General features: G+C 42.9%; 1 protein-coding gene across 2 annotated transcripts; it reads right to left on the reverse strand.

The window, feature by feature from the left end:
• Positions 1-718: 718 nt before the first annotated feature.
• LOC111253191 (uncharacterized) lies at positions 719-22,839 on the reverse strand. 2 transcript variants are annotated; one of them, XR_002674517.2, is made up of 5 exons: positions 20,801-22,839; positions 3,742-4,004; positions 2,715-3,101; positions 1,193-1,483; positions 720-980 (listed from the first exon to the last, which is right to left on the reverse strand). XR_002674517.2 is itself a non-coding variant. In XM_022812267.2 (4 exons), exons 1-4 carry the CDS (start codon positions 21,402-21,404, stop codon positions 1,436-1,438), a joined length of 1,302 nt encoding a protein of 433 aa, XP_022668002.1. In that variant the 5' UTR covers positions 21,405-22,839; the 3' UTR covers positions 719-1,435. The 2 variants fall into 2 exon arrangements, 1 of the variants encoding a protein (XP_022668002.1); XM_022812267.2 differs by having other exon boundaries at positions 719-1,483.
• Between the last annotated feature and the right edge of the window lie 9 nt (positions 22,840-22,848).

Genomic DNA, 22,848 nt, shown 5'->3' on the forward strand with positions numbered 1-22,848 from the left:
CTCTACCTAATCAAGCTTTCTGGTAAATAGAATAGTGCGCTGAATATTTTTATTTTATAATCATTATTAGTTCTATAGATTTTATCAGTTTGTCTATATATGATTCATATGTCTTTACCACATCTTGTCCTGCTCAACAACGCGTTATGTTTATCACATTTTATGTTTTCTTTGTTAAAAATGGCCTAAAAACGGGGATCTAGTTACTGCTAGTATACCGTACCAGAGCAGTGAACGCAGATTTGGATTGTCATAAGAAACTATGAGCTTGGAATCGTTGTCAGCTTGAACTATCATAGTCGTGTAATTATGACTAGAATACGACAAATAGGCTTAGTTCCTTCAGGCCATCGATAGAACATTGGAACAGTAAAATGTACCGTGTACTTGTTTGGCCGAAACATGACAATTACCGCCAACCTTCCCGCGGTACAAGTCTCTCTATTGTTAATAAAAGTCAAGTTCCGAGTAAAATGAACGTAATATCCATTGAAGAGGAGGCCATGCGTTCGTAATAAAATAATCACAAATAAGTGTATTAGCGTAAACTATAGCGAAATGGCCCTAAAACACTACACAAACAGACGGGTGCAAGGCTAGTTGGCCGATATAAAAGCACGTGTTGGATTCCTAACAGACTAAATACGAGCCCGCTGTATAAACGTGTATCAAGCAATATTAATAAAAAAAAAAATCTGACCAATTTCGTCGTATTAACGGAGGCAATTTTATTGACGCTGTTTAGAGGATATCCAGAAACATGGTTGGGCAGATTTGGAACTCCGCGCAGTTTAGGCCTCGAATTAAGGCCTCAGTTGCACTAAATTGGACATTTACATTGAATACGCACATTCGGCCAAAAGGTACCTCTCAAACAACCGTTACACAATGTACGCACAGCGGAGAACATGTCATTAACCCATAGCCTGCCTAGCCCAGGCCACAGCAACAACTAGAGACAAAAGGCCAACCCGTTATCCCTGTAAAGATTATAGAAAATACGTGATCAGTTTTTAAATACGCTATTTGCTTTTTTATATAGAGGTCGAACACGTAGACATGCATACAGAACAGAACGCAGAGCACCTTAAATAACTGAACGTTTATTTTCTAAAGGCCATAACGATGTAGTAATATTCCGCTATTATAACTACATGTATTTACATTTTAGGAATAACAATGCAATATAAACCTAATTATGCCTATATTTTACTGCTGCACATCTGTGTTTTAGACGACACTGAATAAGATTGATTCGAACGTCATCTCGCAACGGGCCCTCGACGTAAATACGATTTTTTCGAAGAAATGTCCCCGACGAATTCTGGATACCTTCACTGGCGGCTTACACTGCTTTTCGCGGAATAATTTGATTCCGGAAAATTGTACCTTTGCTTTCAAGTCAAGTTCCTAATTTACATAAACTGTCGCTGAATTATATGTCAACGAGCTGAACCTGCGTTAGATAATTGAACGTAACCACCTGTAAGAAGGACAAAATGTAATAGGATTTGTTAGATGACAATCAATTTTATTCTCGTCGCGAAGTATTTCCGAAGGTACAGTGATTGCGCTTATTGCGAATAAGTTGGAACAAACAGGCTAAATGATCAAGGAGCTGTTTTTCTTTTTTAAGGAAACGAACCTTCACTCATTTAAGTAAACGTACAATATTTGAACGTCATAGTCTACTAAGGCTCGTCCGGTCAACGCTAATCATCAACGGTAAAATACCCGGCCTTCTATAAACTGCGGAAAAAACCAATAGTACGTTTCGGCTTGGTCTTCTGCTACGGAAGCGTTCAAAATGTAGAACTCTGAATAGATAGCTAATCAACGAGTTCATTAAAATTCCTCATTTTTATTGAATGAGACAGGCTGTATTAGCTCAACCACAAGCGTTCTAAACTGATACGTTGGATCAAAGAAAATGTATTTTAACGAGATGCTCAGCCGTAGAATATTTACTGTAATAATTATATTTAAAACGGCCTTTAACCATTTTACATCATATCTCCGGTGATGTGCATCGTGAAGCGTTGGATATTTTCCTCAGCAGATACTGAAGATGTTCTTCATTAATTATAACGTAGCGCGTGCGACTGTCGAACGCACAGGTTATTAATATCGGAATACATTGTGTGTGTGTGTGTGTGTGTGTGTGTGTGTCTTTTTTTTCAAGGTTTGACTAATCCATTACGTAAACACGAATACGACGGTTGTGTAAGGTAGGCCGGGTGTAGAGCTGGGTTTCGAAGATTGGATTTGTTCCTAGCGATTCACTAATTTACGACAACGCATAATACCATACTGACCAGACAGCTCTCACGGATAGTTGAAATCGTATATTTTTGAGACACTCCATTTGTTAGGGAATTCAGTGTTTCAAAACTGGGTTAACTGTGGGATCTGAATGGTGACATGAAGCACGCTGCAAGTATGGCACGAAAGGGGGCGAACAACAGTCAAAGCCACTTGCATATATAAATAAACTGTTACTATACGTAGCCATACTTCCTTCGTATAAAGCCGTACAAACACATATCTACGCGTGAAATGTGTCTCATGAAAATGCCCGGAAATTTACTAGTGTTCGACGGAAACTGCAATAGCATCCGTCCTTTTGTACATAAATTGCAATAACGTGCAATATCTTTACGGCATAACGGATCGTAACCGAAGTCAGTCATTATCGAGAGAGTAGTCGTACTGACCTTTTTTGTCACGGCCGGTGGAGAGTTTCGGGGTTGTGATGCATCCGAATCGCTGCCAGAATCAGGACCCGAACCTGATGACAACGAGCCCCCACCACTCCCGCCAACGGACCCAGAACTATTCATTGACGCGCCCGCTACTGTTGGCGTGGCTATCGTCGTCTTGATAACTGGCCGCAACAGCAATTGACCCCCTGTCGCCGAAATCCCGCCTTGCGCGCTTGCCTGACCCTGTGCGGTAGCGACGGAAACCGTCGCTAGTGGCCCCAACGCTGCCGAGGCAAGTGCCCCTGGTCGAACTCCGCCGGACGCCACCAACGATTTGGTCTTTGCTAATGCTAACGTCGTTTGCTGTTGTTGCTGCTGCTGCTGCTGCTGCTGCTGTTGCTGTAAGTGGTGGATCCGATGTATTGGTTTTGTTGTTCGGTCAGCGAGAATGAACAGACGATAGGAAACGAGCCGAATTTCGAACGAACGAGGGAAAAGCGGATGAAATAATGAAGGTGAAGAATGGCCAAATAAAATAGAAGAAGTTGGATATTAGTAGTGGAATGAATGGGTTGTACGGATACGTCTTCGCTGTTTACATTTTACTTTTTACTCGACATTGATGAGAAGCTACGTATGAAAAAATTTCCTATGTAGATATCTATTTACCTGCAGACTGAGGTTCATATGAGTAGCCATTGGTATATGATTATTACACACTTCAAATAATAAAGCTGTGTATATAGCGAAGTCTGACAATATATGCATTTATTTTTCAACGCATGCCAGTTGTTTGATCTACTAATACTTGATACTGTATCTCACTCGTCGAATGGGGGATCGCTGTTCAAATGCCGTCCTATACGTGGGCCATTTTATTGGAAGACTGGTTTCTTAAGGACTCCTCTTTGGGTTGTTTATATATTGGTTGGCTCGTCTAAGTACGAACCCCTGCAGGAATCTAGTAGATTACTTTCACTAACGTAAAAGCTTCACCACAGGTCTTATATGAGTCTGCACAAGGCAGTGAAGGATGTACCTGAGTATAGCCTCGAGGTCCTTGAGCCTTAGCGACGCCCGACCGGCATCCAGGAGGCTGAAGCCAATACGGAAGTGATAATGGAGCTGCAGATGTGCACAGAAGACTCTCGATAGGTGGTGGAACCATGGCTCCGGGCGGGAGCAAAAGGATGGAGTGTCGGTATATCTGTGGGGGAGCGAGTACTACCGGTGCTAAATGGCCGCGCCGAGGAACGTTTCCCCGGCATCCAGCCGCTGGAACACTTGAAGAACGCCTGTGTTCTGTGAAACATAAATAATAATGAGTATCTATAAATAAACGAGACACCGTGAATTGAGCGGGCAAGTGATTGTGAAGAAGCTGGATAATGATTTAATAGTATTTAATAAATAATCTTCCTTTTCAAGTACTGGACTGTTTCATTCGAAGTTTCACTGCTCACAATTTCATAATTAACAATTATTTTATAGTAGATTAGAGCTAACACGCTAATTATTTGAATATCGAGGCCGGGACTCTGAAAGCTTCTCCCTGACTACATACTTACAGTTTGTATCGCCATTTAAGTTCGTGGTTTATTGAAATTAAGTCAATCTGATAAGGTCTCCCACTGCCATCAAATACCCACCATTCTCATGCCGTTTGTCCATGAATCTTTTCAATAAATTTCAAAAATTTTTCAAAAAGATTTTACATATAAAAAATCGATTTTCGTATTTTCGCTTAATATTTTATAGAAAAAAAACACGCAATTTGAAATGTGTAGCAGCCACCATGACTTCAGAGGTAAGATTCATCAACCAATAGCATTAAATGGGAAGTTTCACTTTGTGGAAATGTTTTAACTAAGTATTCTTCAGGGGGTCTGCATAGATTGACCCATGTGCGCTGATAAGCAACAGGACATATCCGACAAGATTCGTAACGATTGCAACTTCATCAGTCAGGCGTAGAATTAATCATGGGCGTTTCCATCACACAAGATCGTGCGTACCGAAATTTCAATCACAGTAGTCACAGATAACATAAGACCTTCAGGTAATAGTTATATAAGTCCTACTAGGTATAGGGTACTAGGAAAACTAGCTTTAGAGGGAGAGGGGAGACTAGGGCCTAGAAAACCCAAGGCCAAGGCTCAATTTCTGCCAAAAATCTAGATCAATTCTTCAATTGTACAACTTAATGTGGTCCCTTTCTTTAGACAATAAAGTCTACTATGCACTTCCCTATGACATAAAAACTTAATAGTCTTACCAATTGTCAACGACTTGAAGCTTTATAACTTACCTTCCAAAAACTTCAAAGCTTGACAATCAGTCGTTGATTTGGGGGCACTAAATAAGTTTGTTGCCACAAAACCCATGTCACAGACTTAGCTAAAGTATAGGTTGCGCTCATTGCGGATCCGATCGTTCTGCACCGAACAGAATATCTTTGAGTACCTTACCTACTACTACACGTCATATCGAATTTAAGTAATTGAATTATGCATCATTTAAAGCGCTCCCTTTTAAGAAAAATGTTAACGAAGCGATTGCTTCGTAGATTTCTTTGGGAAATAAACCATGCATTTTATATTGGGAATCCTCACATTTATTTTTTATCAATGAGCCTAAGGTTAATGCAGGTTCCTCACGTCTTTCGCTGTTGTTACTAGTCAGAGCTTGCTTTCAGGGAAAGCTACAAACAATACAACGCACTATTTGGTTTTTATGAATATCGACACTATATAGATATATATAACGCTGAGATCAGTAACGAAGTGGTTTTGTCCTCGTTATGGTACTACACGCTCTCCCTCTTTTGCCATTTTCACCAAAGAGGCACGACACCCTGTGCTGCCATTTTGAATTTTGCACCTACTTCCGCGCCCTCTATGTTTTCTAGCAACCAAATCGACTGTCATTTATATATGTTAACTCACTCAGCCCATCCATTTATTTATGTACTTATAATCACTTATTTTTCGCTGCACGACGATAACGAAGATCGCTTTTATCAACCAGTGTCCATTCAATCCAATAGCTACTATGAACGATCTCAAAAATGCCAATATAATGCTGTTACGTGGTCCTACAATGGAATACATGAATGTAAAAATAATAACCCGCGTTTCATTGTCACCTCATAACGCCTACCTATTTTCCCCTATATTGTCGAAGAAGTGCTAAGCTTTACTAGGCCTCTCTATCATTTAGGGTCAATATTGGAAGCTGTGCTGGTTTTGATCGTATCGAAATCGTATCCCTGTAGTGTTTCTCTATATAAACCTTGCTTGCCTGATCATTTGTTCTCTTCCTCGCTCACGTCGTCGACCGCAAACGTTGTCACCGATAGTGAGGCACCACTAGCGCCCCTAACCCATCTGGCTCTTACTGTCGAATGACGTCGAGCGTCGCGAAACGTGTGAATGCTGCAACCCCTTCTCAAAACAACCGAACTGGCTAGCAAACCCGACCAGCGGCTTATACTTGAGTAGTCGACCCTCTGACGCTAATTGACTTGACTTCATTTTCGCTATTTTTGCATGCCATAGACACACAGACAATAAAATGAAAATATGGATACGCGGATGCTGCTGCTACTGGTGTTGCTAGCGGCTATGACGCTGAAGACGTTTACCTTATAAATACAAAATGACAACGATGCTGAACACGACCCACCAGGGCAATAACAACAACGTCCACAGCAGCAGCAACAACGATCTGTGTGTGTATTCGACTCTGTGTGGTTTGGCGCAATTGGTGAACGGTGAAAACGGGAGTGTAGCTAAAGTGATCAGGGGGTCGATTCCTTGTTGGTCGGCCTTTGCTATAGGACACAGCAATTTCGTCTTTATACAACGTCGAAGACGGCGCCGCCGCCGCCGCCGCCGCTTTGGAAGCACACGCATCAGCAAAAGTGCTACTAGGCCATAGTCGAGATATTGAATTGCTGTGCTTCTTTTTTCCTTCACGAAGTGCTTGTGACTAACGACGCCGCCGCTATTGCACTTCAGGGCCACCTGCACAACGCACCACTGCGAACTTTCACGTATGACTGGCTTGGTTGTTTGTTAGCTGCATATACGAGTTGATTTTGTGGTCGGCTTTTTCAAAGGGACGGGGGATACTTGGGTTGGAAGGAAAGTCACATTCTTCCCGTTGGCTTCCAGTGATTTTTCACTTTCTCGCTGTCTTTCATCGTTCCCCCTAAATAAATAGCCCAAATGGCGGCGGTAACGACGAAGACTGAAATGATCCCAGGAACGGGAAACAGAAGCAAGGTAAAGAAGGTACGGGCACATACAGTATTTAAGATTTTCTTCGCTATCCGTCCAAACGGTTGTGGTCTTCTATCTAGCTATATATCTAGATAAAATAGAATGAGATGCTTTAGCCGGGAAATGCAGCCGGCGACGCTATCAGTTGGCGACGTTCCGTACCGTCAATAATAGATAATTCGATAGATTATCTACCTATCTACAACAGTTATTGTGCTACCGCGTTGGATTTGTGTGGAAGCGTATGTCCCCTAGGGAAGACGAAATCTAAAAAACAGAACACGCAAAAGCAGTGCTATACCATTAGTAGCAAAATCACCATTATGAGCCAAGTTTTTCCTCAGAGCTCGGAGTTCTGCTACGACAGGGGTGCTACGTCCGATGCTAAAAATTATCATTACATTCAGTTTTGCTTTGTAAAAACTGATAGAAGACTTGAGTAGATCATACTCATACATCATCATCTGAATGGATCTGTAGGAGATCACTGAAATTCGGTAATGGTGTTTACTATTCTCTTGTTGGTACATTTCAAAAGCCTAGTAAATTTCACACGCATTAAACTTGAGTAAAATCGGTTATATCGTATTCGAACGATTTTTATTGACATCGGGAAAACTGTATTTGTTTGTAGGAGGTACTAAATAAATCGGTTTTTAATTGAAAATAGAACGCTGAGCCGTAATTGTATGAGTTGAACAAGAAATCTAGCTTGTATTAATGCTTGATTATTTAAATGGGTTCATCATTTCGCCCAATAACCTTCAGCTGTAGAACTGAAAAAAAGGAATAAGGAACCTAAGTCGTTTAACCGATAGTTCACTTACTTGTTTGATTTTCATTACTCGGTGCCCATTATCGGTTAGTTGTCTATTAAACTTCGTAGGACATCTTGATTGAGTAATATATTTAACTTAAATCTCATCCGCCCTGTGCGCAGTAGTTTTATCGGTGCACGCTTAACATTATCGTGTATATACGTAATGGGCCATTAAAATAATAAATTACGAAAAAATACCCGTATGAGTTCTTGTCGAGGCAGATAACAAAATAGGAAAAGAAAAAATTAGGCAAAAATTTGCCGAGTAGCCAATTTATAGTATAACATGACATCAAATATAGCCAATGTGGTACGTCTATTGCTCCTATAGGAGATAAAGAACTGCGAGCTGGGTCGAGTTATAAGCCCGATCAATTTTCGATTCCGAATAAAAAAAATAGACGGACTAAAGACTTCGCACATATTGTTCCCACCCATCATCGCTTAAATGACCACTACGACAGTTATTGCATGCGATACAAAAGGCGCCTCAAGAAGACCTTCCCTGTCCGTAATCGTTTAGTGAGCGAATAGATTATTTTCAATAAAAAAAAAAAAGCCCTGCTCCAGGCTGGCACTTACATAAGTTTTATTACCACTACCGTAATGGATTACGTAAATTGCATAGCACGATCCAGGCAGACACCAGTCATGTGTATATTTGTCTTTTTGCTTCAAGTTACGAACGCATGCAGGATTTATCTTCAAGTACGACAACGGCTACGCTATATTCCGCCATTGTTTCAGCGATTTTCTCATTGATAGCTATACCATGTGTTCTACTGGGCATTAGCCACGGTGATCCGTGTACCGAAATGAGCTCTCGCAGGTGATTAGATTCATAATATTACCTTAGAAAATGTTTGTGGAATGTATTCAATCGAACATTCACAAGGTTTACGTCTTCTTCATAGGAAAAAAAAATCAGCAAATGGCAAAAGTTCGATTTGAAAAACGCTGGACTCTTCGTCTCTAAATATCTTCGTATGAAACACCCCCGGTGCCAGATATTGACGCTGAGAAAAAGTGAAAATTTTGTTGACTCACGCCTCGACCTGCTAGCGTTCGGTGGAACTTGGACGACGATGGATCCGCGCAATAACTTTTAATCATTAACTTTTTTTTTTTAGCTACGTAAAATACGTAGGAAAAAACTCACACTTGTAAATTACACAGGTCAGTAGCGCCGGTCAGTATCCAAGTACAAAATATACAAACCTGAAAATTTGGCGAACAGTTTTTAATTTAGGAAGCTGTTCGATCCGCTCGTGGCCTTCACCCGGGAGACTAGTTAGTGCACGATGTACACGTATTTCCGCCGTTCGTTTTCTGATAAGATCCGTCATCGTTGCTTAGGATGGTTTGATCTGCTTCAATATTAACGATTCTGAATATTCCTGAGTTCATAAAGGTGTCAAGTATGGAGTGCCTCGCAATCTTAATGACGAACGACCAACTGATCTACAGCGTAGACATGCCTTCCATTCACGGCAGCTAGTACTCAATAGAATTCAATGGACAACAAGAGGACTGTAAATACCCAGTTATGTGTATCAACTGAATACAACAATAATTAGATGTTCGATGCCGGAACAACGTTGAAATAACATTTCCGTTGTTTAAAACTATTCCCTGTTACGCAAAGCGCGCTTGAAGAAACGTTCAAGTTTTCCTTCGTCCAAGTTTCCTGCTTCGGCCGAAGTGGTGTTTTGTCCAACCGAGTGATTGAACGACATCTTGCCCTTTGTAAAACTCTCAAGCTGAGCACTATCGGAGACAAATACACGTGTACCCTCGTCCAACAGTGAAATCATTCTCACTTTGGCACAAATAAGATACGCTATAGCTAGAATACACGTGGCCTAAAATCGAGCTATCCGACCTCGTTCCTATGAAGAACAAAGTATAGTGTTAATTGCTTTTACGCTCTAGGACCTCACTAGCAGACTTGCGCTGCATTGTTGGGCTGAGTTTGGCAAGTATCGTTGTCCCACTATGGTAGTAGCGTGTATTGAAACGGGTTTTTTTTTTGCTTGGAAATCCTCCACATTTGCAAACTTTCGAATGCTTATATCCCCGATGCCGGCGGACATTTGCAAACAGTAACTCCGTAATTAGTAGTTATATATAACTAAAAATGAGGGCAAAATTATGATGGCTCTTATGAGCGAACAGCAGTGTCCCTGTTCGCTTGGACATCACCTTCTAACGTGTTTTCATTGCTAATTACGATGATATGTTACTTGCACTTGTCAACGGTATCCAACGGATTTGGAAAACATACACAAGTTGAAATATACCGAGAAATTGATTCGAATCCGCTGCACGAAAGTACCACACACATTACACTAAATAGATATGCAGTAAACAGCAAAAACAGGTTTTTTGCCGGCAGGAAAACAAAAAAAAAAAAACAAGTGCAGCTATCGTTTGGTCATATTGTTTTTCATTTTTCTCCTTTCCATCGATAGCGCTTAGCTCCTATGGAGCTCCTTCCGAAACGAAATATCAAAGTAATTATAATTACGTCAAAGCTATTATAATCATATTGCAATAATCGTCGACACAACTGTGCATGCTTTTTTCTCATATTGAAACGGCGGTGATACTACCACTACAGATATAGAATAGCAGCGAACAGACAAAGAAGGCACCAACAGGCGGCGCCTTCTTCGTCTGTTTTTGCCTACGACGTACTCCGTAGATGGTAATCGGCTTGCTGACACCGGCTGGTGACGTGCAGCTATCCCCGTTTTCTACGCCACGTCAGCCGTTGTTGTCACTGACGTTGATTATGTTGTCGAAGCTAACCGTCAGTTACCACTCGCCCGCGATGACCATGAAATTAACGATGGGGCTTCTTGAGGTGGTAATTCGGCCCGCTATTGCTGCCACCGTTACCACCATTGCGGCCTCGATTGTATCAGTCCTCAACGTTATGTCGTACTAGGTTCAATCTGCACTACGGTCCACTATAGAATACCAGTACTGATAATAATACCCCTATAACCCCGGGGGGCTGGAAGGGGCTGGGAAATTAGACGGTGGGCAAAGCTGGGGACAAGACCAACGGCAATTCCAGACGAGCAATGGAAAAGTCGCCACGCGGATGCAAAACACACTGGGGCGCTGTAGATCGACAGCGAACACGCTGTTGTTGCCTATGTCAATCGACGTTCGCTTGACGAATCGCCGTTAGCAGTGACGGCACTAGCATTTTATTTATCGCTAATGCTTTCACCCGGAGGCATCGAGACGTTAAGTTCCCGTTCGTCATTATACAGCCTTCATCAGTCACCAGTCAACGTGCTTGTCTATGTATGAAGGTGTATGTGGGTCTGTATATTTGCGTTAGTATTTGCACGTATATTGACTCGTACGCGTGGTCGGTGGCGATGCGTGAAGCTATGAGCAGATTTTTAGAATGAGTCGGCGCTGACAGGGTCAGCGCCTATGGCTATAGCAGCTCTACAGCTGTTGTGAAATGCTGAATCCATACGGTAAATACTTTAGACTTAAACTTCATTGTCGCAGTTGTATGCAGTGATTCAATTGGCGTGCTACACATACCGATATGCAAGATGCACGTGTGTACGTACGACATAGTGGTAGTTAGTACTAATAATCATCTTTGTTCTTGGTCAATCACGATAGATTTTTGTAATCAACTGATTTCACTTTGTTTGTTTTTTTTCTTCCTACACTGCTTCGTGAGGCCGGTATGCACACTTTACATCTACGTAAAATATGACATATAATATGGTTTATGAACGAAAATGTCGTTTTGCCTGTATAGTGACCCGGCTCTAATGGCCTAATCATTTCATTCGAGCTTCCTGTTCTCCTATAATAGATTCAGGCGATTTGGAACACTCTCTAACGTAATTGTTATGAAACTGACCGTACGAACCCTAATGGCCTGAACCTTATGCCTTGATCAATATGGGTTTGCCTGTTGCTTGAGGCGCTGATATGAGCAGCTCTTGTTTGCATTCGGTCCTAGTAGTAGAGGCTACCGCTGCTTCACTTGTGATCATAAAGGCGGGAGCCCGAAACTGCTGGGTCACCACTGAGTGCCTTAGATAACGGGATTCGCCAGCCAACCGGAACCGTTCATCGCGTAAATTCCCATAAAAGGGGTCAATGAACGCCCGAGGCACTCAGACATACCTTTCGTTGTTGTTGTTGTCGTTGTTATTCTAATTGTCCTTGTCTTGACAACTGTCATTAGCTAGGGAGCCGACGTTATTCTTGTTGTTTGAAAAGTTTACCCGCCACTCGCTAGCAAAACGCTTTGGCGGCAGCTGTTTCGATTAGGGCCAATCGGTGACGAGAGCAACTTCACGCCTGACGGACTACGACGTCAGACGAACGTAATGACTGATTAAACTTGACGTCGGCTCTGCAGCCGCGACCGTTGTCGCGTGCTTATCGTGTCGTCTGTCGACGTGACACTGACGCTTTTAGGATCCGACCCGCCCCGTGCCGCCTCTGGCGCGCGAGTACCAGCAGCGGCAAACCTCAACAGGCCATAACCATTGGCGTGATATGCAACCGCATCAAAGCTCTAAACATAGGGGATTCGAAGAGAGATGGCACACGCCGCCTATGGCGTGTTAGCGAGTTAATTGCAGTAAATTGCGCTACTTGATGACGATTAAAAAGTTCCCAATAGATAGCATGTCGTTTTTTGTATTTGCAATCGGAGTGTAATACGATTGCGGAGTCGTTGGGAACTTACTTACGTATCGGATCTACCGTAAACCATGGCGGCTAACATCACTTAACTATCGCTACAGCCACTTAGGAAATTTTAACATCAAAATGTAGCGCTTCTACATGTTAAGAGACGTGTTGTATTATCAGTGTTTCTTTCAGTTGGTTGATTACTTTTACATACGAATTTAGGAAATAGCGTTCAGATAAATTGAGCGGACCCTTGTTACTCTGAATGCGTTCGTAATATAATATAATGCTATTGGAGTAGTTTACAACTAGAACCCCACTCGTTATATAGATTTAAACGATATGAAACAAAATGATATGGAAAATTCCACTCGAGTCTATATTCGACCTTCTTCTCGGCCAAAATAGTCCCGATTTAGGTCACACCGTTTTGCACAACATCACTGCCTAGTGGTGCAAAATCCGGCTTCTGCCGTCCCCCTAACCTCGTTCAGTGTTGCTATTCGTATTTACATTACGATATCTATATGTCAGCCTATAGCGTACCTTACGCTGGCCCTTCGATCAGGTCTTTCTTCTTTTTCTTCTTCGCAAAATGTAATAACTTCTGAGGGGGCATACAAATACATCTTCGGAGTGTTAGAAAATATGTCCTCATCACGAATACGTGTTGATGGTCACGGTGGTCGTTCACCAACACGTGTCTAACAAAATAATCGTTTGTATTACGATAGTTTATACAATGGTATAGGCCACTCTGTAGCTGGTACGTTTCTTGATGCCGGTGGGATTTTATCCAGCTAGTAAATTTCAATGATGACGATGATGATACATCAGCTAGCGAGTAACAACGCTTAGTTTAACATTTCCTTACTACTGAATATGGCGGAATGCTGCGATCGTTTTCATAGCAAAACGAACAAGGTTGCCGTATTTCTAACCGAACGACAGAAAACATAGGGAAGATCCACATTGCTACCATATGGAGCCCCTGCTCACGCCGTGCTAACGGCCGCTCTAACAGTATAGTTTCAACTGTTCATTTCAACTCTTCGTATATTCAATACATAGAGTTCAATTACGTTCCAATAGCTGATACTAGTTAGCATCTCATTGTCGTACGAGTTACGGCCGACAGTGTTTATAGACGAAGCGTGGTCATAGTGTGATGCCAGGCCCAGTAAACCTCTAAGAACGAACGAAATTCTTATACATTTGACCGAAGCGCGTAACATAGTAACATGAACGCGCTTGGATCGCATCTCGACCCCCCCCCCCCCCCACCAGCGATAGCAGAAAGATAACTGAGATCGGTTTTGTATGCTTCTTCGAAATCATTCAAAAAGGTAGAATTATCTAATATGACCTTCAATCTGTTAATAAAGCGAGCGTATTCGCGAAAGCGCAATGTGGACGCGTTTGCTTTCGGACACATGGTGGCCCGGGCTCGAAACAGGACGTGGACAACTGACGTCAGCCACCGTAATTTGTGTTGCGAGTCATCCGCTTAAAACAATGGCCTGCAGTACCGAACGTAAACACTCGTTTTGCGTTTGAATCATTTTCGGTTGAATAGAATGTTATTGAACGCTGAAATCACTTAGCTGAGGTCGTCATTCAGTGACGCCCGACGCGAGAGTCACCGTATCTCGTAACAACGTGTCGAAACGCAAGTCATGAAGATGATTTCGATGTGGAATACTCATATACAGAGCTAGCGGCGATGTATCGAGGCAGTAGCTTTTGTCGGTCTTTTGATTGCCGTTCGATGCGCAGTCTGAGACTCCGTGAGTGAGCGGAAAACGTTCGCCAAGGAGATTTGAAGAGCATAGCGTGGCCATGCAACTGCCACATGTTCTGAACGTATGTTAGGTGGAAGAAAAGAATTCTTTTTCATAAACGCATATGTCACTTTGACGGGCAAAATGAAACTCGCTGCCAATGAACGGACCCCTGCTATATCGATATTGTTGTACCGTGCATAATAGGCGAGCTAAAAACTCCTCTGCCTAGAAAGTCGGAATCGAGACCTGGCAAAGAGGTATCAAAGTTGTCAACGTACAGAGCATATTGAGAAGGAAAAATAGCGGCTGACAGACGTCTGCCGACCGTTTTCGTTGAACCAGCGCTCATGTAAAATTGACCGATCATTACGCTATTTATAGTCGCATTGGGGTAAAGTGTTAAGCTGGCACTTTCGTGATTTAGTCGCGCGAAGTACAGACGCAACAGCGTGCAATCTGACGTACAGCACGATGACCTACTGGTATCATTTACACGCAGTTTGTATCGCGTAAAATTTAATGCCGTACTTACACAATAATTTATTAGAACTCGTAATATATACTGTCGTCTGCGCGATGCAAAAAATCCGAGCACATCGTATATGTGTAATGTGTCTAGGCATGCCGGCCATTGGCCGGGGTGTCGATCATTCATATCGCTAATGTTATCCACCTTACCGGAGTTGTTAATTGTTGTTGACAGCGTGGGCCTAATTGAGTTGTTTTCCGTGGCGTCTGATCGTGTTGTTGTCAAAGTGCATTCGTGTAAATATCGCATCGGTACTAGTCTATGCCTTTGTTGACTGCATTGGATTTTTTTCATAATAGTGGTAATTATACTATATAATATCTGTAACAAGTAGTAGGGACGCATAAATGTGACTGTTTGCATTATATCCTCAATCGTAATTGTGTGTAGTGCGGCGGGACCAGGCAGATTGGCCCTAGGCTCGTAGGCGTGGCCACCTCTCTGGCTGCCTCTAGGAACTAGCCGTCTATAGATCCGGCTATCGACGACAACTGTTACCATTACGGCCACTTCATTTTGTAGCTCTTCAAAGAAATAGCACTACTGTGTGCTGGACTTGGATAAGCAGACGCTTTGGCCGTCAGCATGATCATCATCGTTGTATGATCGTGATAGAGGCGGTATCTAATTGTACAGTGGAATGCCATTCCTCGTCCGTGTCGATCATCCCGCCGCCGCCGCCGCCGCCGCCCTACCATGCTTTATCAATAAACCGTTGACACTGTGGCTATAGCAAAGCCTTGATAATAATAATAATATTGTTGCCCGACCTAGCAACTGAACAGTACTATTAGAATAGTATTGCATTCCCATAATAAATATAATTTATTCAGGGGTCAAATGCTTAGGACTGGCAGTAAAAGGCGCAGTAAAATCGATCGATCGTTCGTAGCCGTTGAATTACAGTGTGCCGCTGTTAACTTTGACGAATCCTTGTCAGATTTTGCCTGTTCGAGCGTCGATAAAATAGCTATGAATACTATTTAGGAGAAATTATGCTATACCGTGTTAGTCAAACTGGCTATTCCTATTAAGGCATCCTTAAGCCTGAAATGAGCAGGACTCATGCCACAGCCGAATATAAAACATCATCATATTATGTCGTTTCAGTTAGAGGTCCCGTTTAAGAGCGATATGACCAGAGTACAGTGGATGATCAATATGGAGAAAGACAAGCCAAAAAACGAATGTCAGCGAGCATAAACGGCGCGTACTAATTATATTGCAGGGTAGTCATGCATAGACATTGGCTCGCTTGTTTCTTTCGTTTTTACCGCTAGCTAGTCAATAATGGGAGACACGATCGATGAGTGTATGGAAACGTATACTTCTTCCGAGCATCACTTCAACGGGTGAACGTCGTCTGACGATCCTAGTAGAGAGAAGGAAGTCCCGAGTCCAGGAAGCGCACGAGCGAAAAGATGAAATGAAGAAAAAACAAGCAGAATTCGTTCGAATATGCTGTCCGATTCCGTTCCTCCCGCATAATCAATGTGTACATACGTATGCACGTACGCACACATACACAGACTGACGCTGAGACCATCCTGCGCAGTCAGGCACGCACACTCGGCCAACAGGACAAATCCGGACGGAGTGACGCTGCATTGCTACAGTGAGGATGGGCAACGAGGCAAGGAGCCGCAAAGCAAATAACTAATCAAGCGATCAGCGACTCGCTATTCAGCAGCAGCAGCCGCCAGCGAGCGAGCGATCCATCCATCCGCCAGGGCAAAGTCGTACATTGAATTCAGATAGAGAATACCCCAGCCAAGAGAAATCTCGTCACCGAAGCCAGCAGTAACGAAAGTCAGAGCGCAACGTGGCAATAGAACAGCTTTGTCTTCGTCCTGCTGCTGACTGGACTTTGACGCTGCACGCTGCCCGTTACAGATAGTTGAAATGGTAACATCAGCAGCAGCAGCCATAGTAGTAATGGTAAGAACGGTCGCGTTAGAGAGAATAACAGTAAAATGAAATATCAATAGCAGCAGTAACAAGCGATCGACGCTGAAGTTCAAGAAACTGAAGTCCGATCGACCAAGCGATGAGCGACGACTGCAGTCTTTCGATATCCGAAACGAACAAACGCGAAAGGACGCTAAATGAGCCCCGCTGCCGCCAGCTTGTTCCTGATGGTCAAACGAAGAGCAATTGTGAATCTGCTCGGGGCACCAGCGCAGCTGTAGCACTCGTATACGCACATACAGATCAATGCATGTGTGTCTGTGTAAGCGTGAGTATGTACTTGGCGGGAGTGAAAGTGGCGAAAATTTCTCCCTATCATTGAGAAAAACAAGCGCTGGCCGATATGCTAATGTAGAGAATAGACGATTGTCGTGCCGTGCCCACGGACATAGGTCGTTTGCGATACTCGGCGGCGGCGGCGGCGCCACCTGTCGGCTGAAAGCAGAGCCAGCCTTCGCCAGTTATGGCAGGATAAACGAAAATTTACAATTGATTTTTCCCACTAGACATCGATGTGCGCATGGCCATGACGAAGTCTGAAAGTGTTGTTTAAATACCGCTGTGTATTTTACAGGTTAACGTTAGCGCTATTGGATATCTTATGTCAGAGAAGGGGGGGGGAGGGGGGGATAAAAGTTTGTTGCTATATCGCTCCTGCTGGAGGTCCTAAGGTGTGATGAGAATCGTTCTATTAGGCTTTTATTCATAAATTCATTGCATTTTTTTTTTCCAAAATCATGCGGCTGTCAGTATTTGAATTGGATGAATTTACCTCTTTACAAACTTGGCTAATTGTAAGCTATGGCAACCTAAACACAAAACTAAACTCTTTTCGTTATCAATCGTGACGAGACTCGACGCTCAACGGGATTTGGGTCACTTTCACCGCTATAGTAGTAACATAAAGAAGCTGTGTAGAACCATATCGGTCACTGCCGGCACCGATAATCAGCAGAGCAGTCATGCTACCGCAATATGGCTTCTTTTGCCCTGTTTTTTTTGTTCCTTTCTTTTTCGGAAAGCCAGGAGTGAGCTTAAAGAAAGAGAATATTGTTGAGTGCGATCTGGTTTAGAGAATAGTTCTCTTCGAAATATTCAAAGACTAAAAATTATACTCATGAAGATTACTACTATAATTAGATCAACGAAATCGAAATATGTACATCGAAAATGTATGGAGACCAAGCGGTATCTAGATATACGTTAATGATTTTTTTCTTTGATGCTGCTTTCTTTTTTGCTAAATCCGGATTCGATAGGTCTCTTTTCTGTCTCTGCCACAATTACTGACGTGACATCGGGCGAGTCCTACCGAAGTGTCATAAATTCTACACGCCTCGGCCTGTTTGGTCATTAGTAGTACGTAATTCTAGAAGATAGCATTGCGTCTATAATAACGTACGCGGCGAAATTCGTAAAAATCAACCCGGGACGAATCAAAGCAACCGAGAAACTTCTAACCCCGTTCGCTACTATAATGCCTGGAATAGAAGTACCTATTTCGGGTGCAAAAGCGGGGTGAATGCTTGCGCTCTAACCAAAAAAAAGCTCCATCTCTCAAAACGATGTCTGTTGATCGCTATGTAGTACAATTCAGGTCCACATTGATTATCTATTCACTGAAGTTTATCGTATAAACGGAGTACGATCTAGAGTTGAAGCGGCCCAAATATACTATTAGATTCTCACAAATCCTAAAGATGAAGGCAAAAAATGTTCTCTTTAAGCTTCTCATTGGATATCTGACGGATACGGTCTGTTAGCCGAGAACCCTGTAGCACTGCTCAAGGGTGGTGTGCCAAAATAAAAACCGAAATATTCTAACGAAAGGACGGATCGCATGCGACTTCTCGAGTTCAACGAAAATTGCTTAGAACCGTCTTTAAGAAGGAGTCATTGTTAGATGGGCCTGCATCTATTAGCTATGGGGTATTCACTCGTCTGCGGAGCAAACTGGGTTGCGTCCGTCATATTTTGACTCAGTCAAAAAATTTGGTGTCTTAGATCTCTTTTTCGTTGCAGCCTCCTTTGATTTTCGAATTCAGGTAAAAATTTTAAATCACTTGAACGAACGAACGAACGAACGAACGAACGAACGCACCGATCACCGCAACTGCATTGTAGAGCGAAAAAGGTTTTCGACAGTATATAACACTTGGTCATCACGGGACAAAAATTTGAAACGGGAAGCGATAAACAAAGATGGTCAGCTATCGTACAACAAGACTTTTGATAACATCAATAAAAAGCGTCATGAATATTTCGGCATAGATGTGTTTGCGCTTAGCAGGAAAAACAGATCAATGCGGGGCTTCGCTACTTGTCATTAGCAACATTCAGCAATTAAACCGAACGTGTTCGACGTTGGCCCTAATTTTCTACCATTATACACTTCAGAACTTCTTTTTATTTCGTAACATATACTTAAAAACGAATAAAGAGCGTGTTTCCCGTTAAAGATATAATATATTTTCTATATAAGGCTTTGGCGATAGATAAAGGTCCGCGCCGAGGACCGTAGAGCCTGAAGTATTGATATCACTGATATGCCCGTTTTTTAATGTGCTAACTTGTACGGGTGCAGTTCCTTTGTTGTTGTGCCAAGTCTAAACAATGCAGGCCTCTAATGTTGTTGTTAGCTATTCCTCAACAGCGTAATACGATTCTCATGTTTAAACAGGGATATGAGGGTGCCTGGCGAAAAGTAGCTTACAGTACTAGCTTCTTTGCCAGTCTAGTCTTCCTATTGTCTCAACTATTAATCAAGTTGATGTAGACATTATTTCATCCCAATTACATCGGCATTGCTTACTTCTTTACAGCCTTCTGTAAAGATGGCTTGTGCAGTTTTGCAAAGACTCTCACTAACATTTGCCAGTTTCTTTCTTATTCTCGAAAAATATTTTTTTATTAGATATTTACATTTTTTTTTTACATATAAATACAAAAAAATAGGATATAACTTGGGTCGTCATTCTGTTTGGAGAAGGAAATTCAAAAAAGGAAGTTTTTCTTTGCAGTTTGAAATAGGTGAACATCTCAATCACGCTGTACCTAAACCTAGGTAATCTTGGACCTTAACAGAAGTTTAGCTATGATGAAATAAACATTTTAGTCACGATTTTTTGAGTCTCGATTTTAGGCGCACGATCTTCTATTGGGATTTTCGTAGTTTTTACGAAGCCTTCTCGCTCAGGCTCATCACGAGGCCCCTGTTGCAGTTCTGTCACCGCCCATTCCACTGTTGAATCTCTCATATTTGCATTTTCAAATCGTCATACGTTGATTCTGAACACGATTCCATTACCGTAGCGTTAAAGAAGCTACTGCCCAATACGTCTAACTGTTAAAAACTAACCGAAAGTTAAGTCGTCATGGGTGCTATGCTGGGCCGCACATCAATAGCATAAGATCAAACGGCAGACTTCTACTACTGGCCAAAGAAAAGGCTAGCAGGCGCAAGAGAGACTTAATCGATGTGCAGCTCTTTGCCTATTAACAAAACCGGTAACTACCTAATTTTGAGCCTTTTTTTTTTATTTTTTTTTTTATTAAATCGAGTCCCCAATGAACGCTATCTGTCTTTATAGACGGCATTACCAATGTTATCAAACTAGCGCGAGTGAAAGGGATAACAGTCGGGGAAACAATAAACCGTTCAGGAAGTATCAGAAAGCTATGGGGGCGTATTTCAATAGAGAGCAATCTGTATCCGTGATGAGCTTTTAGTTGATATTCTTATAAGAAAAAAAAAAGATTTATCGAATTTTAATTGAAAAATTAGAAACTTTAATTGATCTATTTTATTTAGGTATGAACGATATGATGCTAATATGGCATTAACTTTGTGTGAGAAGTTAAACATATGGTCATTGCTACAAATTCCGCGCTAACTAGTTACTGAATATTAATTCGCTAGCACTACTATTAATAGTAGCATGTATAAAGACAAAGGTACCAATTTCACCTAGTTCAATATGCTCTCGCAAATTTGCTTTCTCTAAGGGTCCACACGTAGGTCAACTTACCTCGTACACCTGCGCCGGCCCTCTTGTTCGTGCTCCGTGCCGTCCTCGAAGGCCGGCCATTTTCATCGGCACGACCTTCCTGAGTTGCCAACTCATCGTCGACAAACGTCACTTGCCTTCGAGACGAGCCATTGTTTATCGCTTGTGAATGTGCTGCTAAATTATTCTTCGCTGTGTGATGGCCGGAGGAGGCAATCCGCATCATCGAATGTGGGGTATCCTTAAACGGGTATCCTGCGTTGTCCCCTCGAGCCGTACTTATAACCGCAGCTGTTGCCGCGTAGTATTCTTTCTGCAAGTCATTTTGATCGACTGGGCGTCTGTCGATGGGGTTAGACGTGCGCCTTGACAACCTCCTCTGTCGAGGAGGGACCTGCATTGAAATCTGTATGTCTTGAGGTTGCATTTGAGGAGGATTAGGTATACCAGTCGTTGATGACGACGGTGATGAGGTTATGACGGCGGTTAATGACTGCGGATCGTCCGAAGCGCTTTCTAACGAAATCGAGTGAGCTTCGTCAGCGGGTGTCGCTAACATAGAAGCCTTACGTCCGCGTTTGTGTCGCGGCGGCGGTTCCGGATTAGCGTCCATTTTAATCAACATTCTGTTTGAGATATAATAGCAGCTCTGATAACTGAGAGCAAGGGTAACTCACAATAGGAGAGTGAATCCAATGAGTGTTATCACCGCAAGAAAAAAGCCGAGAAAGGATGCACCTTGTTCTACCAGAAGTCAGATCACTCTACAGTCGAAAGAGTAGCAGATCAGTACCCCGTCACCTTTTATCTACCTTATGAAGAATAACACAGTATCTTAGAAACCAATTGCACTATGTCATACATGCACCCTAAATAATTGCGCTTATTCCCCTTTACAGCTTAGTGATTTGAGACGCTCTAACGACGCTCACTTTGAGAGTCCCACAGGTTTCATCTATCAAAGCTTTTGGTTCCTGTCGAAAGCCTTAAATCCGCGCACCCGTCCACATGTAACCATGCTTCGTTGCCAGACTGGAGGAGACTGTTACGCTCAAAGCGCCAATACAACCTACTGTGAAATACGATGTCAACACGACATCGCAAATGGATTGATCCGACGTCACAGCCGTTTTGACTATCCAACGTTATTTCGCTGGTCGCCACGATAATCGACCACTTGACTACGAGTTATCCAGTCGTTCAGCTCAAACGGTTTGTCGATACTTGACGTAACGAAGTGTGCGCGGGCGAATCATGCGAGCGGCAGCTGTGGGGGGAGCTTCTGTGCATTGGCTGCGGTCTGCTGCCGTTGCAGCCGCTCTTTCAGTCACTGGGTGACCGCGAGGCGAGGGGTAACAGCAACTGCCGCAATTTCTTGATTTCCATCTTCCCCAGCCGATTCACCGTCACTGTGATGGTTGATGTCGTATCGCTAGGTGGCGTGTTTGAGGCGGCAGCAGCAGTCTATGTAGAGCCCAGTACGGGCAAGAACATCTGATTCTCGCTATCGAAGCTCGCTGATTCGTCCCATTTCGTTACTAACGCCTGTGGTATAGACAGGATACGGTGCTTTGCGGAAGGAGTAAACGAAGAAAATAGAAGTGCGCTCATCGCAGCGACCGATCGGTACTGCAAGAAACGGTCTGCTATATTGAGCACCTGAGTAGCAATCACCGTACTTGTAACACTGGGAGGGCCAACAAGGGCGACGGAAAAGCTGTACTAAATACTCTTCGGACGATACGCGCCATTGCAGGGTCCACTACCCGCCATGCCCGATTAACCATAGCCAGAAGCCTGTTCTAACATCTGCTAAACATGCCATAGGGTGTGCAGTATCAGCCATGTAAACAATCAAAGCTTTACATTAAACGCACAAGGAACGTCAACAGCTAATCATCACACTAGTAGCTAGATTGCCCCCTTCGAGATGTCACTCTCCCCTACGGTACACACCACAAGAGGCGACGGCGTCGCGCGTGTCGAGCTGAAAAAGACCTGTTGCTCTGCCACATCGCAGTTCTTCTTCTCACAGAAAGACAATCATTGTATCAGAAGACTCACATCAT

This window comes from Varroa destructor, unplaced genomic scaffold (assembly GCF_002443255.2).
Source record: "Varroa destructor unplaced genomic scaffold, Vdes_3.0 BEIS01000006.1, whole genome shotgun sequence".
NCBI lineage: Eukaryota > Metazoa > Arthropoda > Arachnida > Mesostigmata > Varroidae > Varroa > Varroa destructor.